The sequence below is a fragment of the Amphiura filiformis genome, chromosome 20 (genome assembly GCF_039555335.1).
Source record: "Amphiura filiformis chromosome 20, Afil_fr2py, whole genome shotgun sequence".
NCBI lineage: Eukaryota > Metazoa > Echinodermata > Ophiuroidea > Amphilepidida > Amphiuridae > Amphiura > Amphiura filiformis.
In genome coordinates this window covers 19,361,434-19,387,661 of record NC_092647.1, presented here as the reverse complement: position 1 = coordinate 19,387,661, position 26,228 = coordinate 19,361,434, and the positions used below count along the sequence as shown (strand labels likewise).

The following is a 26,228-nucleotide window of genomic DNA, read 5'->3' as shown; positions in this document are numbered from 1 at the left end:
TCGGAAAATTTTCGCGCGAAAAGAACATTTTAAGACAGTATTCAACTTCTAACCAAAATTGATTAGTGGTAGGCCTTATTTGTCCAAACTTTCGCGCGCAATTGTTTCAAGAATTGAGGGGGGCTTCTAAGATATTCTCGGGTTGGGGCGCCAATTTTGTTTCTTGCCCCGGGCGCTACACCAACCCTAGTTACGCCATGGTCTGATTACACCAATCAACCCTGATTTATTGCGTGGTTTAAACATCACGACAAAATGACTATGTTATTGTTTGTTGTTGTTTTGTTTGTTTGTTGTTATGAAAACATTCCCCATTCTAGCAGTATTATTCTGTGGAACATCCCTGAAAGTTCAATCACATGAATATCTTGTCGTAATAGCTGGTAATGTGTTGGATCATTTCCTGATTGCCAACTCTTATCTTGAATATCAAGTAAATGACTAAGTTAACCAAATTCAAAAGCTTTCAAACTTTATTGATGCAATAATAGTGGGCTTAAATGTTCCATAGTTACTTGCGGCACTGCCTAAGTCCCAACGAAGCGTGCATTACAATATCAGCGTAAGTGTGACTGAATAACATAAACTTATTCTACGGGCGGATGTGACCTTAACTTGCAAATGGTTCGTGCCGGGTGACACAGCTATGAGTGAACGAAAACACACCGCCGATGAATTAAGAAACCTTTGCAGCTATGAGGTCACTTCCCTTCCAGACAGAGTATATAGAAATTAATTGGTAATTGAATATGAATATGGATGCGAGTATTATTATAGTATGCACTTCGAATCTATTATGAGTGCTGACACAATTTAGGGAAATCTTATTGGCTTCTGTACTGGTGGTGTGGAAAAAAGGTTATTCACTCTGCACATGCATTAAAGTTGCCTGCGCGAAATTGACATCGGATAAGTTCGCTGACACACTACCCTGGCTAGAAAGTCGCAATAGCTTTGTTTGTGTCATCTGTAATGTCATTATCAGCCTACGCAGACTATCACAGTATTCAACGTGTTCAAAATATACTTTGGAAAAATGGATTACAATAACCCATCATTTCGAGAAAAAGATCAAGGCGTAAACTTCATCGACATTGCACTCAAAGAAACTGGAGATAATAAAAGTGCAGCAGCTACAGAAGATTCAACACTTTCAGGTCGACGAGGGAATGGATTGTTTTTAAGCTGGCGTCAAATCGGCATTGCCATTGGGGTCATTGTATTGGTTGTACTCGTCATAGCATTAGCTGCCGGTGTAAACCACCACATGACAGAAGACATTGTTGCAGGTGCTTCGCTAAGCAATACATCACCAGATAATCCTAATCTTCCTTGGAACAATGTTAATCTTCCAAGTCACTTAGAACCTTTGTCATATTCCGTGGAATTATCGCTTGATCCATCTCAAACTAAATTTTCTGGAAGTGTTGATATCACTATCAGCTGTCTTCAAAATACAAAGTTCATTGTACTTCATGCAAATAAGTTAACTTTATACAAAGATCTGGTGTCAATAGTACAGAAGGAATCGCAACAGACAATGAAGATTATGCAGCAATTTACACAAGAAAAATATCATTATTATGTCATTGAAGTTGCAGGCAATTTGGCGATTGGAAAGCAATATGTTCTAAGATTTGGTAAATTTAATGGCGACATTTCAAGAAGTTCAACGGAGGGTTTATTTGTGAGCAGTTACGCCAATGAGAAAGGTGGACGATACAGGTAATATATAAATAGCCTTATACTATATACACCAGGCACAAAAAGAAACTCTTCAGTTATAGCCATCCTTGCTGTTCAACAACCTGATAATTTTGGATTATTCTGAAATATACATTTCTCATTTGACACCCTGTTTGTGACAATTGAGCAAGAATTGACCAAGACATGCGCCTCCAAACCCTCAAACCCCAAATCAAAAGTTGCAATTTTAACGATTCAATTGTGCCTGTTTACACTGTGTGGGTTTTTGATTGGCTCGTGGTGCTTGTGTGCAATACAACCATTGAAAATCGTTGAAATTGCAACTTTAGATTTTGGGGTTTGAGGGTTTGGAGGTGCATATCTTGATCAATTTTTGTTTGATTTTCACAAACAGGGTGTCAAATGAGAAAGCAAAGTCCATTTAACAAAATGTACATTTCAGAATATCTATAATTATCAGGTTGTTGAACAGCAAAGATGACTATAACTGACGAGTTTCTTTTTGTGCCTGGTGTAGATAATACATCTCGAAGGATGAGACTAAAGGTATCACTTGAGTTTAACATGGATCCACAACATGCTCATCTAACAGGGCACAGTTCTTCAACTCCAATACATTTGTACATTCATTGAATGATCTTTGGAAATTTGGGTACTAACTCATACTCTGCAATTTGAGGTCAAATTTTGAACTATGATTGTTTGATTGAGGTTATTGAACTATGGCATTAAGATGAGGCAACTGTGGTTCATAGTGGCTACTAAAAACCAGTTGTCATGGTAGTAGTCCTACCATGGGTGTTTTGGGTGGCCTAAATCAGACCCTAATTATTGTAAGGCTGTCCAAGTGCTCTGAGTAAAATTTACACCAAAATGTTACTATCTGACCATTTTCTTGGGAAAAGAGGAATTACAATGTGTGTCTTTCTAAAGACGAGCCAATTCCCCCCAGGTAAAACGCCGTACTACGGCGGCCGTAGTAACATGCTTTGTTGATGTCAGTTCGTTATTTGCTGTCGAAGTGACGTAATAATCGGATTAACTACCATAGCAATAGATGAATTACAATTTTTGAATAGACCGCCCATCACTACAAGCAATCTTACAGGTGCGAGTGATCAGCATGTCTTTGACATCTTTGGTTCAATGCATAGGTACCGCGTGATTGTTGTAGTGCAGGGCGATCTATTCAAAAATTGTATTCATCTATTGCTGTGGTAGTTAATCCGATTATTATGTCACTTCGACAGCGAATAGATCGAAGGGGCATACTTCCGAAAAACCGAAAGCCAAGTTTTGAAGAATGGTGGACACAATGTTCAGTTGGAAAAGCCTTTACCAAAACTGAAAATCGTCCTGCAATTGTGTCCGTTATTCTTCAAAAAGGCTTATGGTCGTTATATATGAACCCTATTAAATCCTCACCCTAAACCCAAACCCTAACCTATAACCTCTCAAGCCTTATAACCTATAACCCTAAACCTAATCCTAACACCGACTCTAACCCTATCCCTAAAGGGAAGATTGTCTTTCTCATCTTCTCTGCACTAACCCTAACCTTAATCATAACCCTACACCTAAAACCCTAAAATAACATACACACCTATAACCATTTTCAGACTATTATGCGACCTTCTACAACGAATTGAGTATAAAGTCACAATTTGGTAGTTTCGAGACATCCTGGCTGATGTGTTGACGTTCTTTGTTTGCCGCGCACCTGTGCAAGCCAGTATATAGTATGTCCTTCGAGAATGGCCCATTGTACCCCCATTCACAAAGGGCATACAGCTAGACATACTTCTGGCTAGAACAGGTGCGTGTGAACACCAACGCAATAGAAAGGGCGTTTCGAAACTACCAACTTGTGACTTTACGCCCATTTCGTGGGAGCTGATCACATATGACCTTCAATTTTCAAACTGAAAAAAAAGAAGAAGAAAAAAAAAAGATGTTGGCCTACAATTTTTTGGTTTTAATTAACTTCGTCAAAAATCGGCAACATTTGAGCGAAATGATAGAGAGTAATCTAATACCCACATTCATATCCATGTTCATATTGTATTCAAATTTGTCACTGCAGTCTGATGACTAACTGTTTCTACTTGATTCAAAATCAAACGAGAGTTAACTGATGAATATTTAACCTAATTCTAACCATTTTATTAAATGTTTTCCTATAAAACACAGGCTATAAATGGAGACCCGTAGGCGCATACAAGGTGAAAGCAAACAATCGTACACAAAATTGACTTTCGGAAATGGCTAATGCTCCTCAATATTATTGTGTTTATGTTAACTTCCTGCGTTACAACTTATTTACAACTTGTCTCAGAAAAAATGCACCTATAGCCTAGGCATTATTGTATTCTATACTTGAAGAGCTTGTTTCCAAACCATGTTAAGTCCACAACCACGTGTTTCTCATTTACTTGTGTGATACAATCACAATCACTTTGACAAGTTTGACATTAGCAACAATGAGTTGTACCATCAACAAGCCATTATTTACCACAACAATGCTGCTTAACAGTATGCAGACTATTGTTCTCATTTGGGAACCAAAGGCCTCACACAGTATTGTTACTGTGCATCCATCCACTGTTTGCTTTGTAATGGTGCATACAACTGAAATTGCTATATCTATAGCATCACAACCCATTGCAATATCGCACAGGTAAATCGGACTTAACATGGTTTGGAACCAAGCTCTTCACTTGTGGTTTAAATACTTATTAAGTTTATTGTCAAAACTGGGGTTTACTTTAGCTCGAGATACTCTAGCTAAAATACAGGTTTACATTTACTATCTTACATTATCTTGCTGTATTTCAGCTAGAGCTCCAAACGACAAGCTTCCGGGTTTTTTTGGAGAACAATACTGTTACGTAAGATGAAGAAGAAACCCGCCTCGGAGCCCGCCCTACTCATTATTTCATTGTACTTATTGCAATTTGCCTCCACACATTACGTAATCAACACAATGCTTTTGTGAGGATTAGTGAGTGGATACAAAATTGACAGTGGATGAGTGGAGGATACGAAGGACACGCCGATTGTTAGTTGTCAATCATGAATTGCCGCAACGTATTAATATTTTACTGCATGGCATTCCGCAAACACCAAGACAAATTATGCCGTATTTTTCAAAAGATCATCTCATATGAAGTAAGCTGAATGAACATTCCGATCGCGTTTGATCACCTATTATCGGCGAATTTGCTTGAAAACACGTGAATTCATGTTGTGTAAACATAATTAGCATAGACACAAATGAAATTACGATGCAATACAATGCAATTTGAATGCGCAGCAGATCTATAGAAATAACGTTGCCCGGTTTTATGCAGAATTAGACCCTGTCTGGTTTACTTACTACTTAGTAACATTTGTCAAAGGTGTCATCTAAGATGTTTTTAATATCTTAGATGACACCTTTGATAAATGTTCAAAACCATTCAGAGCATGAAAGCAATATATAAAGGACAAAATAGAGTGGTAAAGATGCAAATTTGTGGAATTTGTAAATCTTGAAGTTTGTCTCAGTTTTGTTTCAGTATATTCTTCAATGCATTTTCCTAACATGATATTGATGCACTACCATGCATGTCTGAACTTTCTTTTGGGATAAACTATAGATGAGTTAAAGACCTAGAGGTGTGTTTACGTACATAAAGTTGTAGGGTAAACTTACCTATAGCAAAGTTTACTTGCCGGAAACAGAGGGCTTCCCTGGGCACAACGCTGAGTCAAATACCTAGATACCCCAGGGGTCAAACGCAACGTGCTTCAGACATGCTCTAAATGTATATTTTTAAGATAATTTAAATGATTTTTTTCTTCAAAAATACAGTCGAACTTTAATTCACATTAATTTAATGTTATTGTTATCTGAAATGTAATTGCACCGAACTAAATTATATTGCTACTATTGCTTGTTAAGGTTAGCAATTTTTTTAAACTGTTGCGATTTGGTATACTAGTAGTTCACAGTATCTTGCGAATGGTAGTGAGCTTTGGCAAAAATTGCATTGATCATTTCATAGCGAAGAACTCAAATACCACAGATATACTTTTTTGTAGGTCCTGTGGTTCTTGAGTTATGTTGTAAAGAGGGCTGAAACAACAACACTTTTGTAAAAAGTACATAACTCATTAACAACATTAAATCAAGCAAGTTTTCAAAGTATATGATTTGTAGAATGAACTTTTGCAAAACATCTTTTTAAAGACATTTCTTGTTCAATAATATATTGATTTAGATAACGAAAATCAAACTCAGGTGGTGGTCGCATTGCATTCTCTAAATTCAGTAAATTTTCATCGTCAACCTATGTTAATAAATAATGCTAAACCGTTGGGGTTCGATAATGAACCCCACAAAACTAACTGAGTATATGGAAAATGCCATACGGCCGGGCGGTTTCACAAGTTGTCGGTTCTATCATGCCATTCGCCGCCTGATCAAACTGTATTGTATTGTGCCAAATATGAATATGTATTGTTTATTACAGCATTGGTCTTGAGCGATGCACAATTATAGCTAATTATAAAGTGGTAAATATCATATTGGTCCAGATTTCCACTTATTTTTTTATAGTTCTAGGTCAAAATATGAAAGCACAAAGTCGGCCAGTAAAAATAAGTCTAGTGTGACTGTTGAGCGAAGTGTTTCCCCCTATAGCTAAATATAACGCTCTAGATTATATAATTTGGGTCAGTTGTGTAATTTTCCGAAACTTTTCCTCCCGCTTTTCCTGTTCGAGTTAAAACAGAAGCTCGATTGTGTAGCAGAGCTATAAATGCGTATAACAGTTTTGTATTAATCATAATAGTTACTGTGCGATGTCTGCATTTCAAAGAATTGGAGATATCAAACACTTCAATATATATTTTTTTCTATTTGGTCATGTTATAGTTATGCTATTTTTAACATCATTAAGGAAAATTCAAACAGAGAAACCCCTTTTTGATATCGGGAGGCCAATGGATCTCCTCCCTCCATTCATATCAAGTTAAAGCTCCAACATGCCAAGTATGACGTCATAAGCTTTGCTGACCATCAACATTACATTACGTTGGTTTAGCCCCCCTACATTACGATCCACCACGGCCCTAAAATTGAGTAAATTATTTTGCTAAAAATTCATTTAAAACAAAACAAAACAAAACAAAAAACAAAACGTGATATATACACTCATAGAAATTGTTCGTTGGCATTACTCAGTAAGTTGATGTATAAGTCGTTGCGTCAACTTTCCGAGTAATGCCAACGCGTACAATTTTGAGTAACGCTGACTCGATATCATTATATTGGTCGCACTCATTTGCACTTACTTTATTGAGTTGTTACAACTCAGAAAATGAAACTAGCCTAGCATAATTTTCTAGAGGTGTGCTATAGTATACAAAATTTTGCACTGATTACAAAAATGAATATTTGAATACTGCAAATTGTGCAGAAAATGATCCAATTACGTGAATTAAGTAACAAAGTACCAAATTGGAATAACTCAAAACAATAAGTACCAGTAACTTAATATGAACGAGTTACATCAACTTACATGTTGAGTTGCAATAACTCAACTAATTGGTTCTTTGAACCTTGTTTATTTTTCTAAGTTCCCTGAACTTGAATTCAGAACTTGGCATTACTTAAAAAGTTGACGCAACGACTTACATCAACTTTTTAAGTAATGCCAACAAAGTTGATTAGTTGACGGAACTTTTTGAGCTTTTTCAGCATTTTTTAAGTTCGGATAACTAAAATGAATTTTGTTTTGGCAACTTTTACACTATTTTTGAGTTGTCCAAACGTAGTCCTTTTGAATTGCGCCAACAAGGCGAACAAGTCATTTCTATGAGTGTAGAGTGCTATAAATGAATCCAACGAGCCAAGTGATGGTCAGAATTCATTCGGCCATTTACTGGGTCCTCTCCGCACCAAAGTGGTGTTGTAACTGCGCCTCCCCCCAAAAAATAATTAAAATCTCTGTTATATTGTATTGTGTTATCATTCTTTTGTCTACGCGCAACACGGGTGATAGAATGCAGTTTAAAATCCCCGCTAAGGCCACATCATTTCACATTAAGGTGGGATGGAGGCTCATGGAGCCAACGGGGACCCAGCTATGGCTGCCATTGAGGTGTAGGAATGCGTGAAATTGGAGTCGTCTATACACAGGCATGAAGCCACAAACCTTCAAGTCACTGCACACGTTACAGAAGTTCGCTAACCACTAAAGCCCAAGACCCACAATATAAAGACACCTAGCTCTACAGGCGCAGAACCCTAATCAGCCTACTTTATAACCATCGCATCCAGGATCAGCTCCCCGGGTTTCGTACGGGTATATATTATATACCGTATATTGGGGTGTACTACCAGTCGTTATCCACGGACCCGAGAGACTGCCGTACATACAGGCATGTCTCTCTGTACTCGGGACCGGTGGCTTTATAATGTCCCCTCCAAAGAACCGAGCAGACCTACTCTCATGGTTCATCCACTTTATTCTATCATGTACAATTTAGATCCTTGATGCATGACAAAGTTAAACATTATTTGTTTTAATCTATCGTATGTTTCCATTTAATTCAATGCAGATATCTTCTAGCAAGTAACTTGCACCCAATACACGCACGCCAAGTTTTCCCGTGTTTTGACGAACCGTCCAAAAGAGCAGTATTCAACGTAGTAATAAACCATCCACCCATTTACACCAATGTATTATTCAGTACCCATCGGGTATCAAGGACGGCTACCCCCGGAACGAGTCAATGGGTAAAGGATACCTTTGAATCCACGCCTTTTTTGCCGCCTCATGTATTAGCCATTTTTATATCGGATAGAAGTTATATTAACGAAGCTCTTGATGTAGGAGGAGATAGACATAACGTAAGTATTAAAGCCGCAATATGTAATTATTCTGGAAGAAATATAACTCAAGATTATTATGGTTCCTTTGAATTGTTCCGCGATTTCGATACTTCAGCATAAATGTCGGTAGACAGTAAATGTAGGCTAGGGCGAGTACAGGCAGCCTTCCAGGGCCTCACTCGACCGTAAATTGAGAGTTATTATACTGGGTTAATAGGACGAACAAATTTTAATCTTTCCTAAGGAGTAGTCAGCGCACATAAACGTTGAAAAAACTAAGTAGGCCTAAGAACTTTCATACCCATGTGACTTTGTGTATTTGTTATAAATATGCAGTTCTGATGCCTTCCGATAGAATGCGACAAACATCATTCGATTGATATCTCCCGCTCTTCTCCAGTGTGCCTCTGTAGCTCAGTTGGTTACAAAGGTCGCCGGTTCGAATCCGGCCAGTTGCACTGGTTGGGTTTTTTTCAACGTTTATGTGCGCTGGCTACTCTGGGGAAAGATTCAAATGCGTTCAGACCGTAAATTGGTTATACTATTATGTCACACTTGACAATGTTGACGCCATTGTTACATCCACACTCAAAAATTACCAACTATCATAACATAAAGCTACTCTTAATCATGTGTTACATGTTGTGTCTTAAGCTGAATTTATACTCCATCGCCGAGTGATTGTGATGAAACGCTTTTGAAAGCGATGAGCAATCGCCGAAATTTGCGATGCATCGCTCGTCGCTTTTGCATTTATACTTATCATGGCGATAGCGATTGCAGACGACAATTAAAATATTCTAAATGCCACAAAATACATGTTTCAAACATCAGTTGCTGTCAATAATTATTGCTTTGAATTAATTCATCACCAAAAGTTAATAATCGAGAAAGGTAAATTAATTAGCAAAATAATAGATCCAGATGGTTGTATATGAATGGTTGACGCATTCACGTGTCAAGCAATATCGCTGGGAAGTAGAGATTTCTTCAACTTGCAAAAGCGACGTCGTTTTTGCCTCAGCGATTTGAATCGATTGACCGGCTTGACGCTCTGGAAATGTAAGTAAACACTGAGCATGCGTGAGAATCGCTTTTCTGCAAAAGCGATCGAGTATAAATTCAGCTTCATAGTTGGTAAAAGAATAGTTTGCAATATGAAGTGGTAAAAAAAATTAAAAGTGGATGTTTGACACTTTGCACAAATTTTCATTTGTCTATATGAACAGATGAACCTTCTGTTTCTTAAGTTAGATCTATAGATGCTCTGTATTAGTTGTCCAGTTATGAATTCTTTTTGTAATAATCATTTGCACATTCTATATGGAACAGCTAATGACTCCATCCAATATATCATGGCGCGGACTGGACTCCCATTGTAGCACCAAAACGTTGGCGGTGAACATGGTGAATGCTGTCCACCAACATCGCCATGATAACTTAATTCTCTCGCTAAACACAAGCAAAAACACACCCTCATTGCAAATGTGTGTTTATTTGTGGAACAGCGGTTCTTTATAATGTATATTTTTGTTGTTACATTAGATTCTTCTTTGGTCGCCATCACGATATCTGTCTCAGACAACATTAGCTCAAGCAGCAGCAAATGCAAGCTTTAATTACTACAGCACCTATCTAGCCAACTATCCTGCCATTGACTTATCACGTAAGTGTGTCTTTTACACTCTTCAAGTTCAAAAGGTTCCCAAACAAAACCCTTTTTGTGCAGAGCCTTTGATCATGTTGATGGTTCTAAATAAAACATGTAAAAGGATCTTAGGGCACTCTGAAGAACTTGTTTGGTCTCTGAAACTCATGTGATCATATGTAGAACCTTTATTGGTTCTACAAAAAGGTTCTTAAATTTTCACGAACCCCATTTGATTTTGAAGGTTCTAAGTGAGACCTCCCTGTTCAAACCTTTAAGGTTCTTAAAAATTTAGAGCCCTTGGACTTTCAGATGTCTAATAATGTTTCTCAGAGTGTCCCATCTCCATTCCTAAGAACCTTCAATGGTTCTTCTGGGAAGACAAAGAACTGTCTTTTCTAAGAGTGAATTATAAGCTCTTGCTCAATAATAAATATTTTAGAATACACTGTATATATTTTCAAGTTGGTCTTAAAAGAACGATGCTTAGCAACATACACTTGTGAGTAACAAAAATGTTAGATGCATCTTGAAGCAGATTAAAGCGTAATTTCACTAAGTTTACTTTTGATTCTATTATTAAATACCTTTCGGAAAACAGACATAAATCACAATAAAAAGTACCCCACTTACATGCTATGTACAACATACTAAATTGAATTGATAGGTTTTGGAAACCATTACCGACAATGATGAGTGAATTAATTTTCTCAATCGCAATACTTTAAGGTGGTACTACACCCTCTGATAAATTATGTGTGACTAATTTTGCATTTTTCTAAAAAAATAACTACACACTGGTAACAAAAGTTATGTATATTATAGGGGCAACGAATCCAATTACTTCACTGAAATTTCAGTGATTCAAGACAAGTGGTTCATTATATATGTTAAGAAATGAGGTACATTCTAGCGGTATCTCTTTTCTTATCATAAATAACGTACCGCTTGTTTTGAGTCACTGAAATTCCAGTGTAGCAACTGGATTCCTCGCCCCTATAATATACATAACTTTTGTTACCAGTGTGATATTATTTTTTGAGAAAAATGCAAAAATAGTCACAAATTTATCAAGGGGTGTAGTACCACCTTAAATTTAACCATATGCACCTGTTTAATGGAATACCTGAAACATTCATTTCCTCAGATCATGTGGCAATTCCTGAATATCCTTCAAGCGTAACATCAGGTTGGGGTTTATTCTTCTATTCAATGGACGAGGTACTAGCAGATAAACAACATCCTTATTCGGTATCCGCATCGAAAAGAGCCCAAGTCTGTCTAAGTGTTGCTGGAAAAATCGCACAAATGGTAAGTTATGAATAAGAAGATAGATTTATATATTGTATTTAACATGTTGAATATCTGTATCAAAAGGAGCCTAAATCTGTGTGAATGTTGCCAAGAAGATGGCACAAATGGAGAGCACATCATTTGTGTGTCAGTACTTCTAAAGTCGTTCGAGGTACAAACATTTTTAATAGCCAGTTCAAAGCTATGGTCAGAGGATACACTTTCCACATCCTTCCAAAGTTCCAATCGTTCTTTACAGATAATTTTTGTATGGGACCTTTAAGCAAATGAAAGTTGCCTTGTATAGAACCAAACAAAGACTTCACAGTACACGTGAAAAGCGTCAATTCGGTAGCTTAATTTCGGTATGTGTGTGTGTGTGGGGGGGGGCAGGGGGACGTGTTCCCCCTACATTTCGGCAAAATGACCCATTTTTGGTTCTTTTCAGCCACTTTATGACAATCAGCCTGAGGCCATCAACCCCCAATGTCAAGTCGGATTGGCGCGCATGTACTAAAATAGTGAAACCACTGACAATAGAATTTTCGTTCATGTTATAGTTTTATATGTAAGTAATAATGTCTTTATTTGCTAAGTTTTTCGGGAGCCTCGTTACACCAGACCGTTGGAATGACATGTGGGTAGCCGATGGAGTGGCTCGTGTCTTAGCTTATGATGCAGTTGCCAGTATCGAACCAGACTTATCAATGGTAGGTTTAATATGTTTGCTTTAAAGAATTGAGACGGGTTCACCATATAAATAAACAAAGAATAACTAAATGGGCACTTGAGGTCTGACGCGGTCTCGTCTTATCAGTTCTGATGAAGTTAGAGCATCTGACGAAAGCTTGATAACTTTTTTTTCCAATTCGACCATTGTTGACGGGGTACCAGTTGAAATCTAATTGTTTTCAAGCCTTAGAAAAGCTGCGGATTTGTCTGGTTTGTTCGTATCAGGTTTATGTAACCTGCTACTCTGCTACAACGAAATAAGTATAAAGTCGCATGTTAGTAGTTTCGAGACATCCTGGCTGACTGAGTTGACGTTCTTTGTTTGCCTCGCACATGTACAAGCCAGTAGTATGCCCTTCGTAAATAACCCATTGTGCTCCCATTCACAAAGGACATACAGACATACCTGCTTGAACAGGTGCATAAGAACAAAGAACACCAACGTATAGTCGCCAGCGCGTCTCGAAACTACCGACTTGCGACTTTACGCTCATTTGCTCTTACCCTCGCCATTAACAAAAGTAAAGAAAATCAGGCAAGAAGTTTGTTAGCAGATCTTAATTGTAAAACTTAGAAAAAGATACACAATAATATTATGACATACACATGACATAAGACATAACATAACGATGTACATCCTTTTTTCTCTTTGACCCCATGGTTTGCAGGATCATTTCATCATCGCCATGGATATTCTTCCAGGACTCTTCCTCGATTCATCTCCTGGTTCATCGCACATCTTATCGTACCAAATGCAATACCCATCTGATACAGCTTTAAGCAGCCATCCTCTGAGCCAATACAAAGGCAGTTCTGTTATATCAATGACAAGGGCTATCATGGGGGCAGAATCTTTTCAAGATAGCCTTCAGGTACGATCGCTCATACATGATTTGGGCGATTTTTTTAGAATATTAGAACATGATGACGCATCATGACGCGTCCAAGAACACATCTAGAACATATTTTAGGTGCATGTTCAAAATGGAACAGATGTAGAACATGTTCTTGATGTGCTCTCGGTGTGTTCGAGTGATTTGTCAGAACATCAAAAGAACAAATCCAGAACACGTTGACTCGATGGCTGTTTTGAGAACACTTCTAAAACACAGCCAGAACATATGAACGTCGATGTGTTCTTGTAGAACACGATCAGAACACACGGAACACATCAAGAACACACAAAGTGTTCTATATCTGTTTCATTAACACCTTAAATGTGATGGGTTTTTTTTGGCGTCCGATCTGCTGTTTTTGCAGTGTATAGGGTCTAGTATTATATTCACTTCATAATCATATCAGCATGATATCAGTGACTCTTGGGTGTAGTTTCATTCGAACCATAATTTATGTAAATGTAAATATCATTTAAGCAATACTATAATTTGCCGTTCTTTCAAAAATGTAATTTTGTTATTTATTGTTATTGGTTTTCTTTCAGAAATTTGTACAGCGAAATAAATACCAAAGTACGCCTGTTGAAACACTGTGGAGTGTCATGAGCAGGGCAAGTAATAAGTATTAAAATATTCTTACAACTCCAAAAATCACTCAAATAGTTTTTCAACTTTCCAATTTTCAGTGCACGCTAAAAGAAAGACCTTGCTAAGGCATTATCACAAAAGAAACAAAATTTGTTAATTTAAAGACAGAATTGTTGACATTTCTCTGCAAAAATAACCCAAATGTCATAAATTGTGAAAATAACTAACCCAATTTGCACATGCAATAAGAACTGTTACGCTAAATACCTTTTTGTTCCAAGAGCTATCACCAGTTTACCTATCCTGATGATACGTCACATTACCTTTTGCAATATGATCACCTCACCTTTAAACACGCGTGTAATTTAAATTCAAATTTCCCGCCATTTTTACAGGAAATTATGTTTCTATACAACATGAGCCGTGTAGTTCGCACGTGGTCATTACAAACCGGATATCCATTGATAACTTTAGGGGAAGAATTTACACATGCGCATGAGATGATTTTAGTGGACCAGGCACTCTTTCGCCTTGATGAACAAACTGTGCCTCCAACGAGCCCTTTCGAGTAAGTATACTTGCATTAGAAAAGATGAAACATTATAGAGTTCGTTCACATTTGACCTATACATGTAGTTTAGGACTTATGAGGTAAAAGGTCAATTTTACATTGTACAGGGGTCAAAATGTCAAGTAGCTCCAATTTTCATAACATCAAAATTGTTCCTCTACCTTCAGAGATTCATAAAACAGGATGGTGTTATGACCCCTATACCGCGCGCCTTGCTACTGCCTCGCTACAACCTCGCTCCACCCTAACATAAAAGGCCGCTGACTTGAAAGACTTGCAACTAATGAGTTACGATAAATTAGAGCCCCGCAGGGCATGAAAGCAATGCCAAATATAACGAATTTGTGACACCACAAAATATATCAATGAGTATTAATTGTTAAGTTAAAACATCCACAGGAGTGTGGCGGAGGGGAGGCTGGAAATTGAAGGCAAACCACAAAAAGTAATATCTATCATTCTTACAGCGAGGCGGTAGCTAGGACGTACCGGGTTTTTCCCAAGCATATACCACGATGCAATATACCACCTAACTAGCTGTATGTTGACGATAACTCAATTACTCGTAACCATGGTAACACTATATCACTAGATTCCGAAAAAGTGCATTTTTGCGCGGTACAACTAAATAGTCAACAAGAGCACACACCCTTACTTAAATTGATATTTCTAATGTAAATTTTCTCACATTTTCCCCCAGTTACATTTGGGATTTCCAATTAAACTACGGTACTGATGAAGCACCCGGTTTCAGGAGGCACAAATGGATTGAAAATCAAGAAAGTAAGGGAAAAATTACAACATTTATTATCATTTACTATCCTCGTAAAAACCCGGCGTAAAATATATCTTCAGGTTAATCCACCCCACAAAGAGTCAGAGTGTACAACGTAAACATAACATTTGAACCGGGCCAATTGACACTGTTCAAGATTAATTTAATTGGAAAAGGTTATTTTAGAATTACAAGTACCAAACATTTCCTTATGGTGACGTCAAAAAGAAACCCTGTTTTACGGGCGGATGGACTTACATTATCTATAGGCTAAAATTACCCCCAAATAGACCTATCACCAATATCTGGACAAAATCTGAAGATGTTTTGCAAACATATTTTTAAAAACTTTTCAGCCAAAAATAAATTTTAACAACAACAAAATAACAACAAAAAAACCAACAACAACAAAAAAAAAAACCCAACAACAACAACAACAACAAAAAGAGGGAGAGAGAGAGAGAAAAAGAAACAACAAACAAACAAAAAACAAAAAACACCGGCTGATTTTTAGCAAAATAAAAAATAAAACAAATCTCACAAATTCTTGGTCTGTCGGGCCGTAAAACAGGTTTTTTTGTCGATCTCAAATTCAAAGACGCGCTTAGCGTTTCAATTTGGTCGCTGTTCCTGACATCTATGGTAAATTTATCAACCTTTATAAGGAACTTTAGAAAATGTTACAGATTAAAAAAAATTTTTGTTATCTTATGTGAAAGTCAATTTGGTGTGCTTTCTTCTCTTTCAGCTCGTTTTAATTTCCCAAGTGATCAGACATTTCATTGGTTAATTGGCAACGTAGATTTTGAATACTTCTATCGAATAAATTTGCCATTGAATGATTGGGAGTCCGTGTACATATTATTAAGCCGAGACAAGCACGTAAGTACTAAGTTTAATTCTTAGGTAAAGAAATCTTTCTTTCATGTTTCTGCATCTAAAATTTATTTAACTTTTTTCACAATAAATCAATAATAATTTCGTTCTGATCATAGCGTATGGCAGAATAGAATTTAAGTATAAACTTTTCATTGGTACTAATATCAGTAAGTCACCCACATCGTCCACACCAGGTAAATAATTATTTTGTACAGGCAGTAAACAAATGGTCTATGAGTAAACGAACCAATAGAAATACGGAATGCAGCAAAGCACGTGTCTTTATAAACTGTATATCTGGTGGTGCACATGTATGCTTATATCTCAAGTATCCCGTTATTTTGGTAATTTTGTAAAAACCAAATGCTTGACTTGCAGTTAAAAATTGAAAGAATATGGTAAGCTCCTGTCTGTGCGTTGAAAAAAATGGACAAAAATCGAATTTCCTTAACTTAGTAACATTGAAAATACGCAATTAGATTACACAGATCGTAAAAACGAGCCATTTCAGCAGCGGCACATTCGTAGTGGGAAATAAACGACGTACAGGTGGTGTGCTTAGCCTGAGTCGATCGGCTTATATTGAAACTATTAAACACGGCGGAACAAATCGTCATGTGTGGGTTTTGAAGAACTAGTGGAATCGCCCTACTATCATGGCAATTTCTGACACGACGAAGATATAGGGATGATGACGCTGTGTCACCCTCAGCACTGTTAACGGTTAAAGCAATGCAAAATATATCTAGTGGCGCTTTTTAGTAAACAACTATTAGTCCCTCTGACGAATTTATAATAAATAGGCATTTGTTTTAAATGCAATGGCTTAAGTTATACCAATTATACTACTGCGATTGTAACTTACATAGACTTTTTAGAGAACAACATGTATGTGGACTAAGAAAATGCTTTAAAATTGCCAGCCAAGTCGTAGTCCGAATAATTCAGTCTCAGAACAACGATATTCACTTACTGATAGGATCGTGTTCTGGAGCCAAGTATTTAAGTCACACAAGTACTTCTTTTATTTTCACAGGCTTTGAGCCCCGAGACACGGGCCATGTTCATCGATAGCTCTTTTGGTCTAGCACTGTAAGGCATGCATGAAACCTTTTCTCTAATATTTGTATTAAACAATACACACTATATTGATATAATTATTACACAGATACTCAACACGCTGAAACACTTCATAATGATTAGTAACATGGTTTCCTTTGTTAAAATACAATCACATAATATTAGGGGACGCATCAGTATCATTGTTTTACTGGTTTCGGCAAGAAGTATGCTGAAGGGGGTGATAGTACGTGGAAGAAGCCGATGTTGAGGCAGACGTCGGCGAAGAAGTTGTTGTAATTGAAGAACAAGAATAAAGTGGACGAGAAGAAGACAAAAACAAAGACATAAACACAAGACAGAGTGGAAGAAGAAGTGAATGCAGATGAGGAAGATACGTTTAGGAGGATGACGACAAGTAGTAAAGACTTAGAAGGAGAAGAGGAGGGAAGAAAGAGGAATTAGAGAAAGGATTCCGAGGAAAACGAATATATAGAAGAACTTGAATATCAAAGAGGATTATGAGCAGAGATGGAGGAAGTGGTAGTGATGAAGTATAAGAATGCGAAGAAGAAAATAATGAGATGAAGTTGAATGGGTGAGGTGGGCGGGGGGAACCGTTTCGATGTAATATAGGTTTTGGCAAGAAAGTATGCTGAAGGGGTGATAGCACGTGGAAGAAAACGATGTTGAAGCAGACGTCGGCGAAGAAGTTGTTGTAATTGAAGAACAAGAATAAGGTGGACGAGAAGAAGACAAAAACAAAGACATAAAGACAAGACAGAGTGGAAGAAGAAGTGAATGCAGATGAGGAAGATACGTTTAGGAGGATGACGACAAGTAGTAAAGACTTCAGAAGGAGAAGAGGAGGGAAGAAAGAGGAATTAGAGAAAGGATTCCGAGGAAAACGAATATATAGAAGAACTTGAATATCAAAGAGGATTATGAGCAGAGATGGAGGAAGTGGTAGTGATGAAGTATAAGAATGCGAAGAAGAAAATAATGAGATGAAGTTGAATGGGTGAGGTGGGCGGGGGGAACCGTTTCGATGTAATATAGGTGCATGCATCATGCATGGTAATGATAATGCCGAAATTCTAATTTTACTCTAGGACAGGTAGAATAGAAATGGCGACTTTATTGAGATACTTGAGATTACTAGACAAAGAACGCAGTTACCTACCGTGGTGTGCAGGGATGAGGGCTATGAACTTCCTTCGGGATAGGTTACAGAATTCTGCTTTATTAGGAACATTTCAGGTAGGTCTAAATACGTTTTCTCGTATTTCCAAGAATCGTGTAGTACATTACATTTAATAACTCGTGTATCAATCGTACACAAAATAATACGAGTGCCTGTTGAAATTAGATAGCTCATACTCTTTTGAAGTTCTTGGCATAATCAAAGTTTGCTAAGGCTTTGGAGTGTCCGTTTATATAACTAGCCTTCATATGCGCTCGGTTCTCAATAAAACATTGGGATACAACTTTAAAATAGCCACCCGCATGTAATCCAGAAACTCATAATTCTATAACCTCGCTCCATTCATCCTAACCCTAATCCTAACACGCAGAACCCTAAAACCTAACAACTTCGAGTTGGTACTCGAAGAGATTAATGTTACGGTTAGATTTTAGGGTTCTCACAAGTTAGGATTAGGGTTAGGATGAATGGAGCGAGGTTATAGTTAGAATTATGAGTTTCTGGATTATATGCGGGTGGCTATTTTAAAGTTGCGTCCCAATGTTTTATAGAGAACCGAGCGCATATGAAGGCTTATAAATGTATCCAAGTACTACTAGCTTGCTTGGATATATTTTACAATGGCAATGTTGGCGTCATTTATCTATATTATCTTCTTTTTAGGTCTCTAAAAGCGTTTGAATATCTGTTGCAATGGAAATTGGCATCATTTACGTTATCTTCTTTTGCATTTGTCTCTAAAAGCGTTTCATTGTAGATCGTATAAGAGTTGGTGTGGACTTCTTAGGATGGTCACCAAAACCACGTGACACATTTCAAGACCGCTATCTACGCATGATCCTATTAGAAGCAGCTGTTAAGAATTCAGCGAGCTCACCAGAAATCATCGTCTATGCAAATATTGCTTTTACAAACTGGAAAGATAACCCAAACAGGTAAATATATTCGAATCCTGAAAATTATATACTAAAGGTCGCCGGTTCGAATCCGGCCAGATGCACTGTGATTTTGTGTGCGCTGGCTCAGCTGCTCTCGGTAAAGATTAATCCTACCGACATTTCGTTCCTTAAGGCTCGGGCTATACGAAAAAAGAGAGCATTTCAAAAATGACAAAATTTCAATAGACTTTTTCCTCGCCGCACGCATACTATTAACACCGCGCAGTGCCATGCTGTAATGTGCCCGTTACAAAAGGCGGATAAAATCCAAATGTCACATTTGAAACTCTACCTTGAGGGAATAAATTCGCATCGTGCCGAATGAGGTATCAAAATACACAGCACAATATTTTGTAATTTAGTTTCAGTGCCTTTCAGAAATTGATTTTTATTTAATGTAAAGATACTTTTTATGCGCTTGCGCAGTATAGTTGTGAAATTGGGCATTCACGTTTGAAAACCACACCCTTTAAGAACACTTTCAACGACCGAAATGCGAAACATTTTGGTATCAAATATTTTTCACACCAACTCGACTCATTGCAGTATTCAATCGGATCAGCAAAGAGCAATCTTCTACGAAGGCATAAGTGAAGGTACCGTGGCTGATTGGGACATGGCATGGGAGGAGATAAAATATACTATGAAACAAGACTACAGGGATGCTCTGCTGTACGGATTATCGGCCACACGGGAACCATGGGTACTACGCAGGTAGGCCGTATTATTACTCAATTGATGACGGTTAATGACATGTTATTTTTTGCTTTAGAAAATGACAACGAAAGCGTATACCGGGGTAAATTATTGGAATATTGGACACTAAACTGATTTATGCATCATCTTCCAAATTCAATAACTTTAGGTTTTGAAAGTTTATCATTACCAGACAGTCTTATGCTGGTTTCATACTTTCCTGTCGCTTTGAAGATGATTTTACTTCACTTCGCAGTCGCACCTGAAACGCTAGCGGTGACCAGCGGCACGCCGATATATGAATCACCCGCTGGGAGTTGAATTCAAGTCAACTCGAAGCGGTGGCGCTCTGACGTAAGAGAACAAAATACGATTTTGGAGCGGTGCTGACCAGCACTACCAGTGGCTTTCAGAGTCATGCCGCTGCCACTGTGCCGCTCCGCTTGCAGACAAGTGGAAGCGGCATGATGAAGCGTCACGCCGCTCAGCGGCAGAAAGTATGAAACCAGCCATTAGCATTCTCTTAATTTCAATGACGAATCCTAGTAGCTCCTAGTATAGGCTTAGACATTTTCTTGTACTGTGTCGTATAAAGTCTCAGTGAACTCATTTAGGGGTAAGTCCATATGATATCAAGGAGGTCCCCACCTGACCCCCTCAGATTTGCTTTATATTTTAGTCATATGTTGTACCTGTAAAAATATTAAAACCTGCAAATTTGAGGTCTGTAGCTCTTACGGATTTTCTGTGGCAGCCATTTAAAGTTGGAGTATGGGGTCTAAATTTGGATTCAAAAGTTGCCCTTTAAATAAATGTCATCTTTGGGAGTCTGTGACTTCTTTACAAAATAAGAGAGGTCTGAAACCTTGTATACACACTAACTGCATGCCCAATTTGTCAAAAAGTAAAAAAAAAAAAAATCTGTAATTGCGTTGTGTCACGGGGTCATTAAATATGCAAGAAAAAATGTAATGTTTTGTAAACTGGCAAGTTTAGCCCTCTAAATTCACATTTTTGTCAGATTAATTATTTTTGTTGTCACTGATGCTAAATATAGGATAAATACAATACATATCCAAAAAATTGAGGTCACAACTCATTCACATTTCGAACAGCGCCCTCACGAAGATGAAATTTATTGCACTGAAATTCAACATTTTCAGGGGGTCCAAAGTCGATGTGGTCCACCTTCAAAATTTATAAAACATTTTTTTATATGACTACTAGTCTTAAATTACAACTTTGCAAAGTCCCAGTAATTGTCTAGGTTGACTTCATATAAAACGACAAGCCCAAAGTTGACCATTTTCTTATGATTGCATGTACTGCAAATGTGCCGAATTTGGAAGGGTTAAAGTCAAATTGGCCCCAATATTGAAAATAAAATGGAAATTAAAGTAAATAGGGCCAATAACTACGCATCTAGTCATTTATTTTCAATATTGTGGTCATTTTGACTTTAAAACCTTCCGAATTCGGCACATTTGCAGTACATACAATCATAAGACAATGGTCAACTTTGGGCTTGTCGTTTTATATGAAGTCAACCTATAAAATTACTGGGATATAGCAAAGTTGTACTTTAAGACTAGTAGTCATATAAAAGTGATGTTTTATGAATTTTGAAGGTTGACCACATTGACTTTGGGCCCCTGAAAATGTTGAATTTGCAACTTAAATTTCATCTTTGCGAGGGCGCTGTTCGAAATGTAAATAAATTGTCACCTCTATGTCTTGGATACGCATTGTATTTGTCCTATATATCGCATCAGTGACAACAAAAAACAATTATTCTGACAACAAATGTGAATTTAGGGTGGCTAAAACATTAATGTTTTGTATACTGGCAAGTTTTAGCCCCCCTAAATTCACATGTGCCGAATTCGGAAGGTTTAAAAGTCAAAATGGCCACAATATTGAAAATAAATGACTAGATGCGTAGTTATTGGCCCTATTTACTTTAATTTCCATTTTATTTTCAATATTGGGGCCAATTTGACTTTAAGCCTTCCAAATTCGGCACATTTGCAGTACATGCAATCATAAGAAAATGGTCAACTTTGGGCTTGTCGTTTTATATGAAGTCAACCTAGACAATTACTGAGACTTTGCAAAGTTGTAATATAAGACTAGTAGTCATATAAAAAAAATGTTTTATAAATTTTGAAGGTGGACCACATCGACTTTGGACCCCCTGAAAATGTTGAATTTGCAATAAATTTCATCTTCGTGAGGGCGCTGTTCGAAATGTAAATGAGTTGTGACCTCAATTGTTTGGATATGTATTGTATTTATCCTATATTTAGCATCAGTGACAAAAAAAATAATTAATCTGACAAAAAATTGGAATTTAGAGGGGCTAAACTTGCCAGTTTACAAAACATTACATTTTTTCTTGCATATTTAATGACCCCGTGACACAACGCGCAATTACAGATTTTTTTTTTTTTTATTTTTTGACAAATTGTCATGCAGTTAGTGTGTATACAAGGTTTCAGACCTCTCTCTCTTTTTGTAAAGAAGTCACAGACTCCCAAAGACGACATTTATTTAAAGGGCAACTTTTGAGTCCAAATTTAGACCCCCATACTTCAACTTTAAATGGCTGCCACAGAAAATCCGTAAGAGCTACAGACCTCAAATTTGCAGGTTTTTAATATTTTTACAGGTACAACATATGACTAAAATATAAAGCAAATCTGAGGGGGTCAGGTGGGGGACCTCCTTGATATCATATGGACTTACAGTTAGAACAACTACGGATTGCTTTTGTGTTTTTCTTAGATTTTTAACTATTTCGTTTGAGACCCCAGTAAACAAAAAACGTAATAACAGAAAACATTTAAACGTTGGGTTATATGAAGAGTATCATAACGTTTTAATAACATTCAGAAAACATTCTTGAAAACTTGATCATGAAAAAAAAAACGTTCTAACAATAATGCTAATTAGTGTTGACAAAATATTTGGCAAAAATAACAATAACATTTTGACAACATTTTCAAAATGTTATTGTATTTTTTTTCATATAAGACGTTTTAAAAATGTTTTCATGACCTTTATATATATAACCCGATATTTAAATGTTATCAAAACCAAAAGGCATTTAAAACACATTCATAACCTTTTAAAAACATTTTTGTGTTTGGCGGGGCTCCATTTTAATTATTCACTTCAATAACCCATGCCTCAATATGTCTGTTTTCATTTTTAGATACTTGTATCGCTGTCTTAATGACACAGCATTAACACGAGCACAAGGAGCACGTAGTTTTATGCAAGTTGTTCAGAGTGATTACGGCAGAAATATCGCATTACAATTCTTTAAAGATAATTGGTCATCTTTATATCAAAGGTAAAGTAATGTTTGCCAATATTTTAGATAGCTCTTTGAGCTCTAAGATGGCATCTTTGCAAAGTAATGTAAACATATTGGCTGTTTAACGTGTTTAATGTGACTGTGCATTCTCAGAAATGCACTACAAACAAAAATAGCTTTTTAGCCAAAAGTTGTAAAAAGTCAAAATAATTTTAAAAAAACCAAAAAAAAAAAAAAAACAAGGCAATTGAAGGAAATAAACAACATTCCTGTATGTCTAAATTTATTTTAAAAAATCCTTTTTCTAGTGTTCCAAAAAATTGGATGCAAAAATGTTTGTGTGATTTTTCTCCAAAATTAACACCAAATCTGTGTTTATATATTTTTATATTTCAATGTTCTGTTTATATTTTAGATTCCTTGACTTATTTCCTTTCCAAAAATGTATAATTTTATGTCTTGCATGAAGAACTCTAACAAGTTACCTGCAAGTTACAGCAGCTTTAATTTATACATTCTATTTTCTGAATCTTATTCTGTCCACCCTTATTTAAAACCAAAATCAGTAAATGATGAACGAGAGCTGATCGACTGAATGAATTTGGAAAAGCACTAAATCAATTTGAATATAGATGATAATCACATGTCTTGAAATAAATTATTTTTCTGTATTCAAAGCCAGATTTGAATCCATTGGTTTGTTTTGATAGAAATTGACATACTAACATTCTATTATCACGATCATGTTATTACCTTCATTTTGTAATATCTGAAACTAGTAAAATTTCAGACTAAATGACAATATTTCAACTCATAAAAAACCTTTTTCCTCAGATTTGCAGCAACACACACATTTCCTGATTTAGTAGATGCTGTATTTGATGCTTCAGGAAGTCACATTGAAGTCAATGAGGTTTGTGGGTTTCTTTCATTTCCTATAGGGCTTAGTTAGAAAACAAACTTTTCTGGGTGATTAAGAAGGGACTCAAATACTAAATATAATTTATGCCAAAAAAGTTCGCCTCAAAGCTGCCACATCTTGTGGAGCGCATTGGCCATGAACAACCATAACAAATATTGCTTTACAAAAACTAAAAACAATGACTCTTCAAAATGACTCTTCACAATAAACTTACTTTCTATGTACATAATATTTTTATTATAATTTGTAATATTTTGTCCACATTGACAATGTCTTTATAAGCAAAATCCACACTGGCACTTAATAATCAAACTTAAAGTTCCCTCTGTTGAACTGTGCCCAATCATAGCTTTTGATAAAATAAAACAAATATGAAAGGGAGAGCATGGCACAATGGTTAGGGTACTTGCCTTTAGTGCATGAGGTCCCAGGTTCGATTTCCAGCGGTGGCGATTTGCTGGGATATTGACTTGGAAAAAAAAAAGTCTGAAATTAATTGGCAACTTCTGTAGATTAAATTCAGACTTCCGCTCTCCCATGGTTCATTTAGAATTGGGTAAATGAATCATGAAAGTACTCCAAATCCTTCGGAGGGGCGTTAAGCCATACCTGTACATGTATCTCGCAGCCAGTTTCAAAAGAGTAGGGTGTTAACCCCTGACTGTTCCCAACCCATCCTGGTGTTCAAATGGACCCCAATGGAAATAAGCTTCAATAGAGACTTTCTTGGGTTATCCAGGGTTGTCAAAACCCGAACAAATCAAATCAAATCAAAATCAAAAGGGGCGATGGTAAGCTGCTCTCCATTGTCCACAATGAACTACTCCATTTCAAGTACAGATTTCCACTGTTGAAGATTTTGGAAATATCTTCCACAAGGGGAGTATGAATTTCAAATGGAATTTGCACTTTAACCAACTCTATTTAAAACTCAACCTTCCTCTGTGGAAGAGTTTTGAAGCTGTGCCCAGTAAAATACACACATTACTAGAGCAAATCAGCATAATATTTTGGGCATGAAAAAATTTGAATTTGATTCCATAATAAAATATCGTTTATCATTTATATTTCTGCCAATTGTAGTTGCAGCAGTTATTCTCATCTCTACCTCAAACGTCGCCATTATCGCTACGAGTAAATGCAGCAGTAGCAAGAGCCACATGGAATATTCAATGGATCAACAGAAATATGAACACTTTATCCAATATATTAGCTCAGCAGTGATTGACTGTGTCTTTTGGATGGACCTTGACTCTGACACATAATTGGGTCAAATGTGCTACAGGGATGAGAAACTCTCATTTTTACCATTATCAAGGAGTTCAGACAGCTGTAGCAAGAGACAGATGGAATATTCAATGGATCTACAACAATATGAACACTTTATCTGATATATATATTTGCTCAGCAGTGATTGAAGACATCTTTTGGACTGACATGGATTCTGACACACATCCTGTACATTTTATATACTGTAGTGATGAGAAACTCATATTTTCACTATATCAACACTGTAGTATATGTGACGTTTCATGTTAAAAGGAGACACTTTTGGGTAGGATCGCAAATGGAGAAATAGCCAAAAATCTGCCCGAGGGTGATTTTTTCACAATTTGGGTTTGTTACGAATTTGTGATCTTATTAATGTTAAAAATATTGTTTATTAGTTGCAATCCGGAAAATAACTGGCATCTTGTATTTTTTGAGACATTTTTCAAGGTAATTCCTACTCTCAACAGTCCCTCATTTCAAATATATAGTTTTGGTTTCTCTTTTGTTCAGAAACCAAAAATCAAGGGATTAAAAAGTAGAGCTGATCTGATCTGCAATCATAACACTATTATGCTGGGAGGACACAGTATAGGGTATATAACCAGAAGTATACAATAGCCTATTGTGCTAACATAATTATTATCATGATTGATATCGAAAATCTATCCCGCGGACGACAGTTGATGCTCTCTGTCGAAGGTAGGTGGCAGATTACACTCACGAGTTCTAGGCCTAGAAATCATATACATGCGCGTATACTGAAGGATGGGGTGGGGTGGGGTAGTTTGTTTGTTTGTATGAAACATAAACGATGCATGGAGATGATTTGATTATGAATTAGTTTATTAT

The 26,228-nt window shown here is 36.8% G+C and overlaps 1 protein-coding gene across 1 annotated transcript; it reads left to right on the top strand.

The window, feature by feature from the left end:
• The first annotated feature begins 879 nt into the window (after positions 1-879).
• Positions 880-25,844, top strand: LOC140142679 (aminopeptidase N-like). Its single transcript, XM_072164675.1, has 17 exons — positions 880-1,725; positions 8,314-8,605; positions 10,133-10,253; positions 11,383-11,546; positions 12,125-12,238; positions 12,929-13,132; positions 13,702-13,767; positions 14,140-14,312; positions 15,016-15,098; positions 15,839-15,972; positions 17,006-17,061; positions 18,141-18,288; positions 18,977-19,167; positions 19,717-19,884; positions 23,081-23,221; positions 24,020-24,098; positions 25,191-25,844. Exons 1-17 carry the CDS (start codon positions 1,037-1,039, stop codon positions 25,329-25,331), a joined length of 2,964 nt encoding a protein of 987 aa, XP_072020776.1. The 5' UTR covers positions 880-1,036; the 3' UTR covers positions 25,332-25,844.
• Positions 25,845-26,228: the final 384 nt, after the last annotated feature.

Excerpts from the sequence above, each read along its gene's own strand:
- LOC140142679 (XM_072164675.1), top strand. The coding sequence starts at position 1,037 with ATGGATTACAATAACCCATCATTTCGAGAAAAAGATCAAGGCGTAAAC. Across the intron at positions 11,547-12,124 it reads CTGGAAAAATCGCACAAATG|TTTTTCGGGAGCCTCGTTAC; the intron begins GTAAGTTATGAA and ends TTATTTGCTAAG. Across the intron at positions 12,239-12,928 it reads TCGAACCAGACTTATCAATG|GATCATTTCATCATCGCCAT; the intron begins GTAGGTTTAATA and ends CATGGTTTGCAG.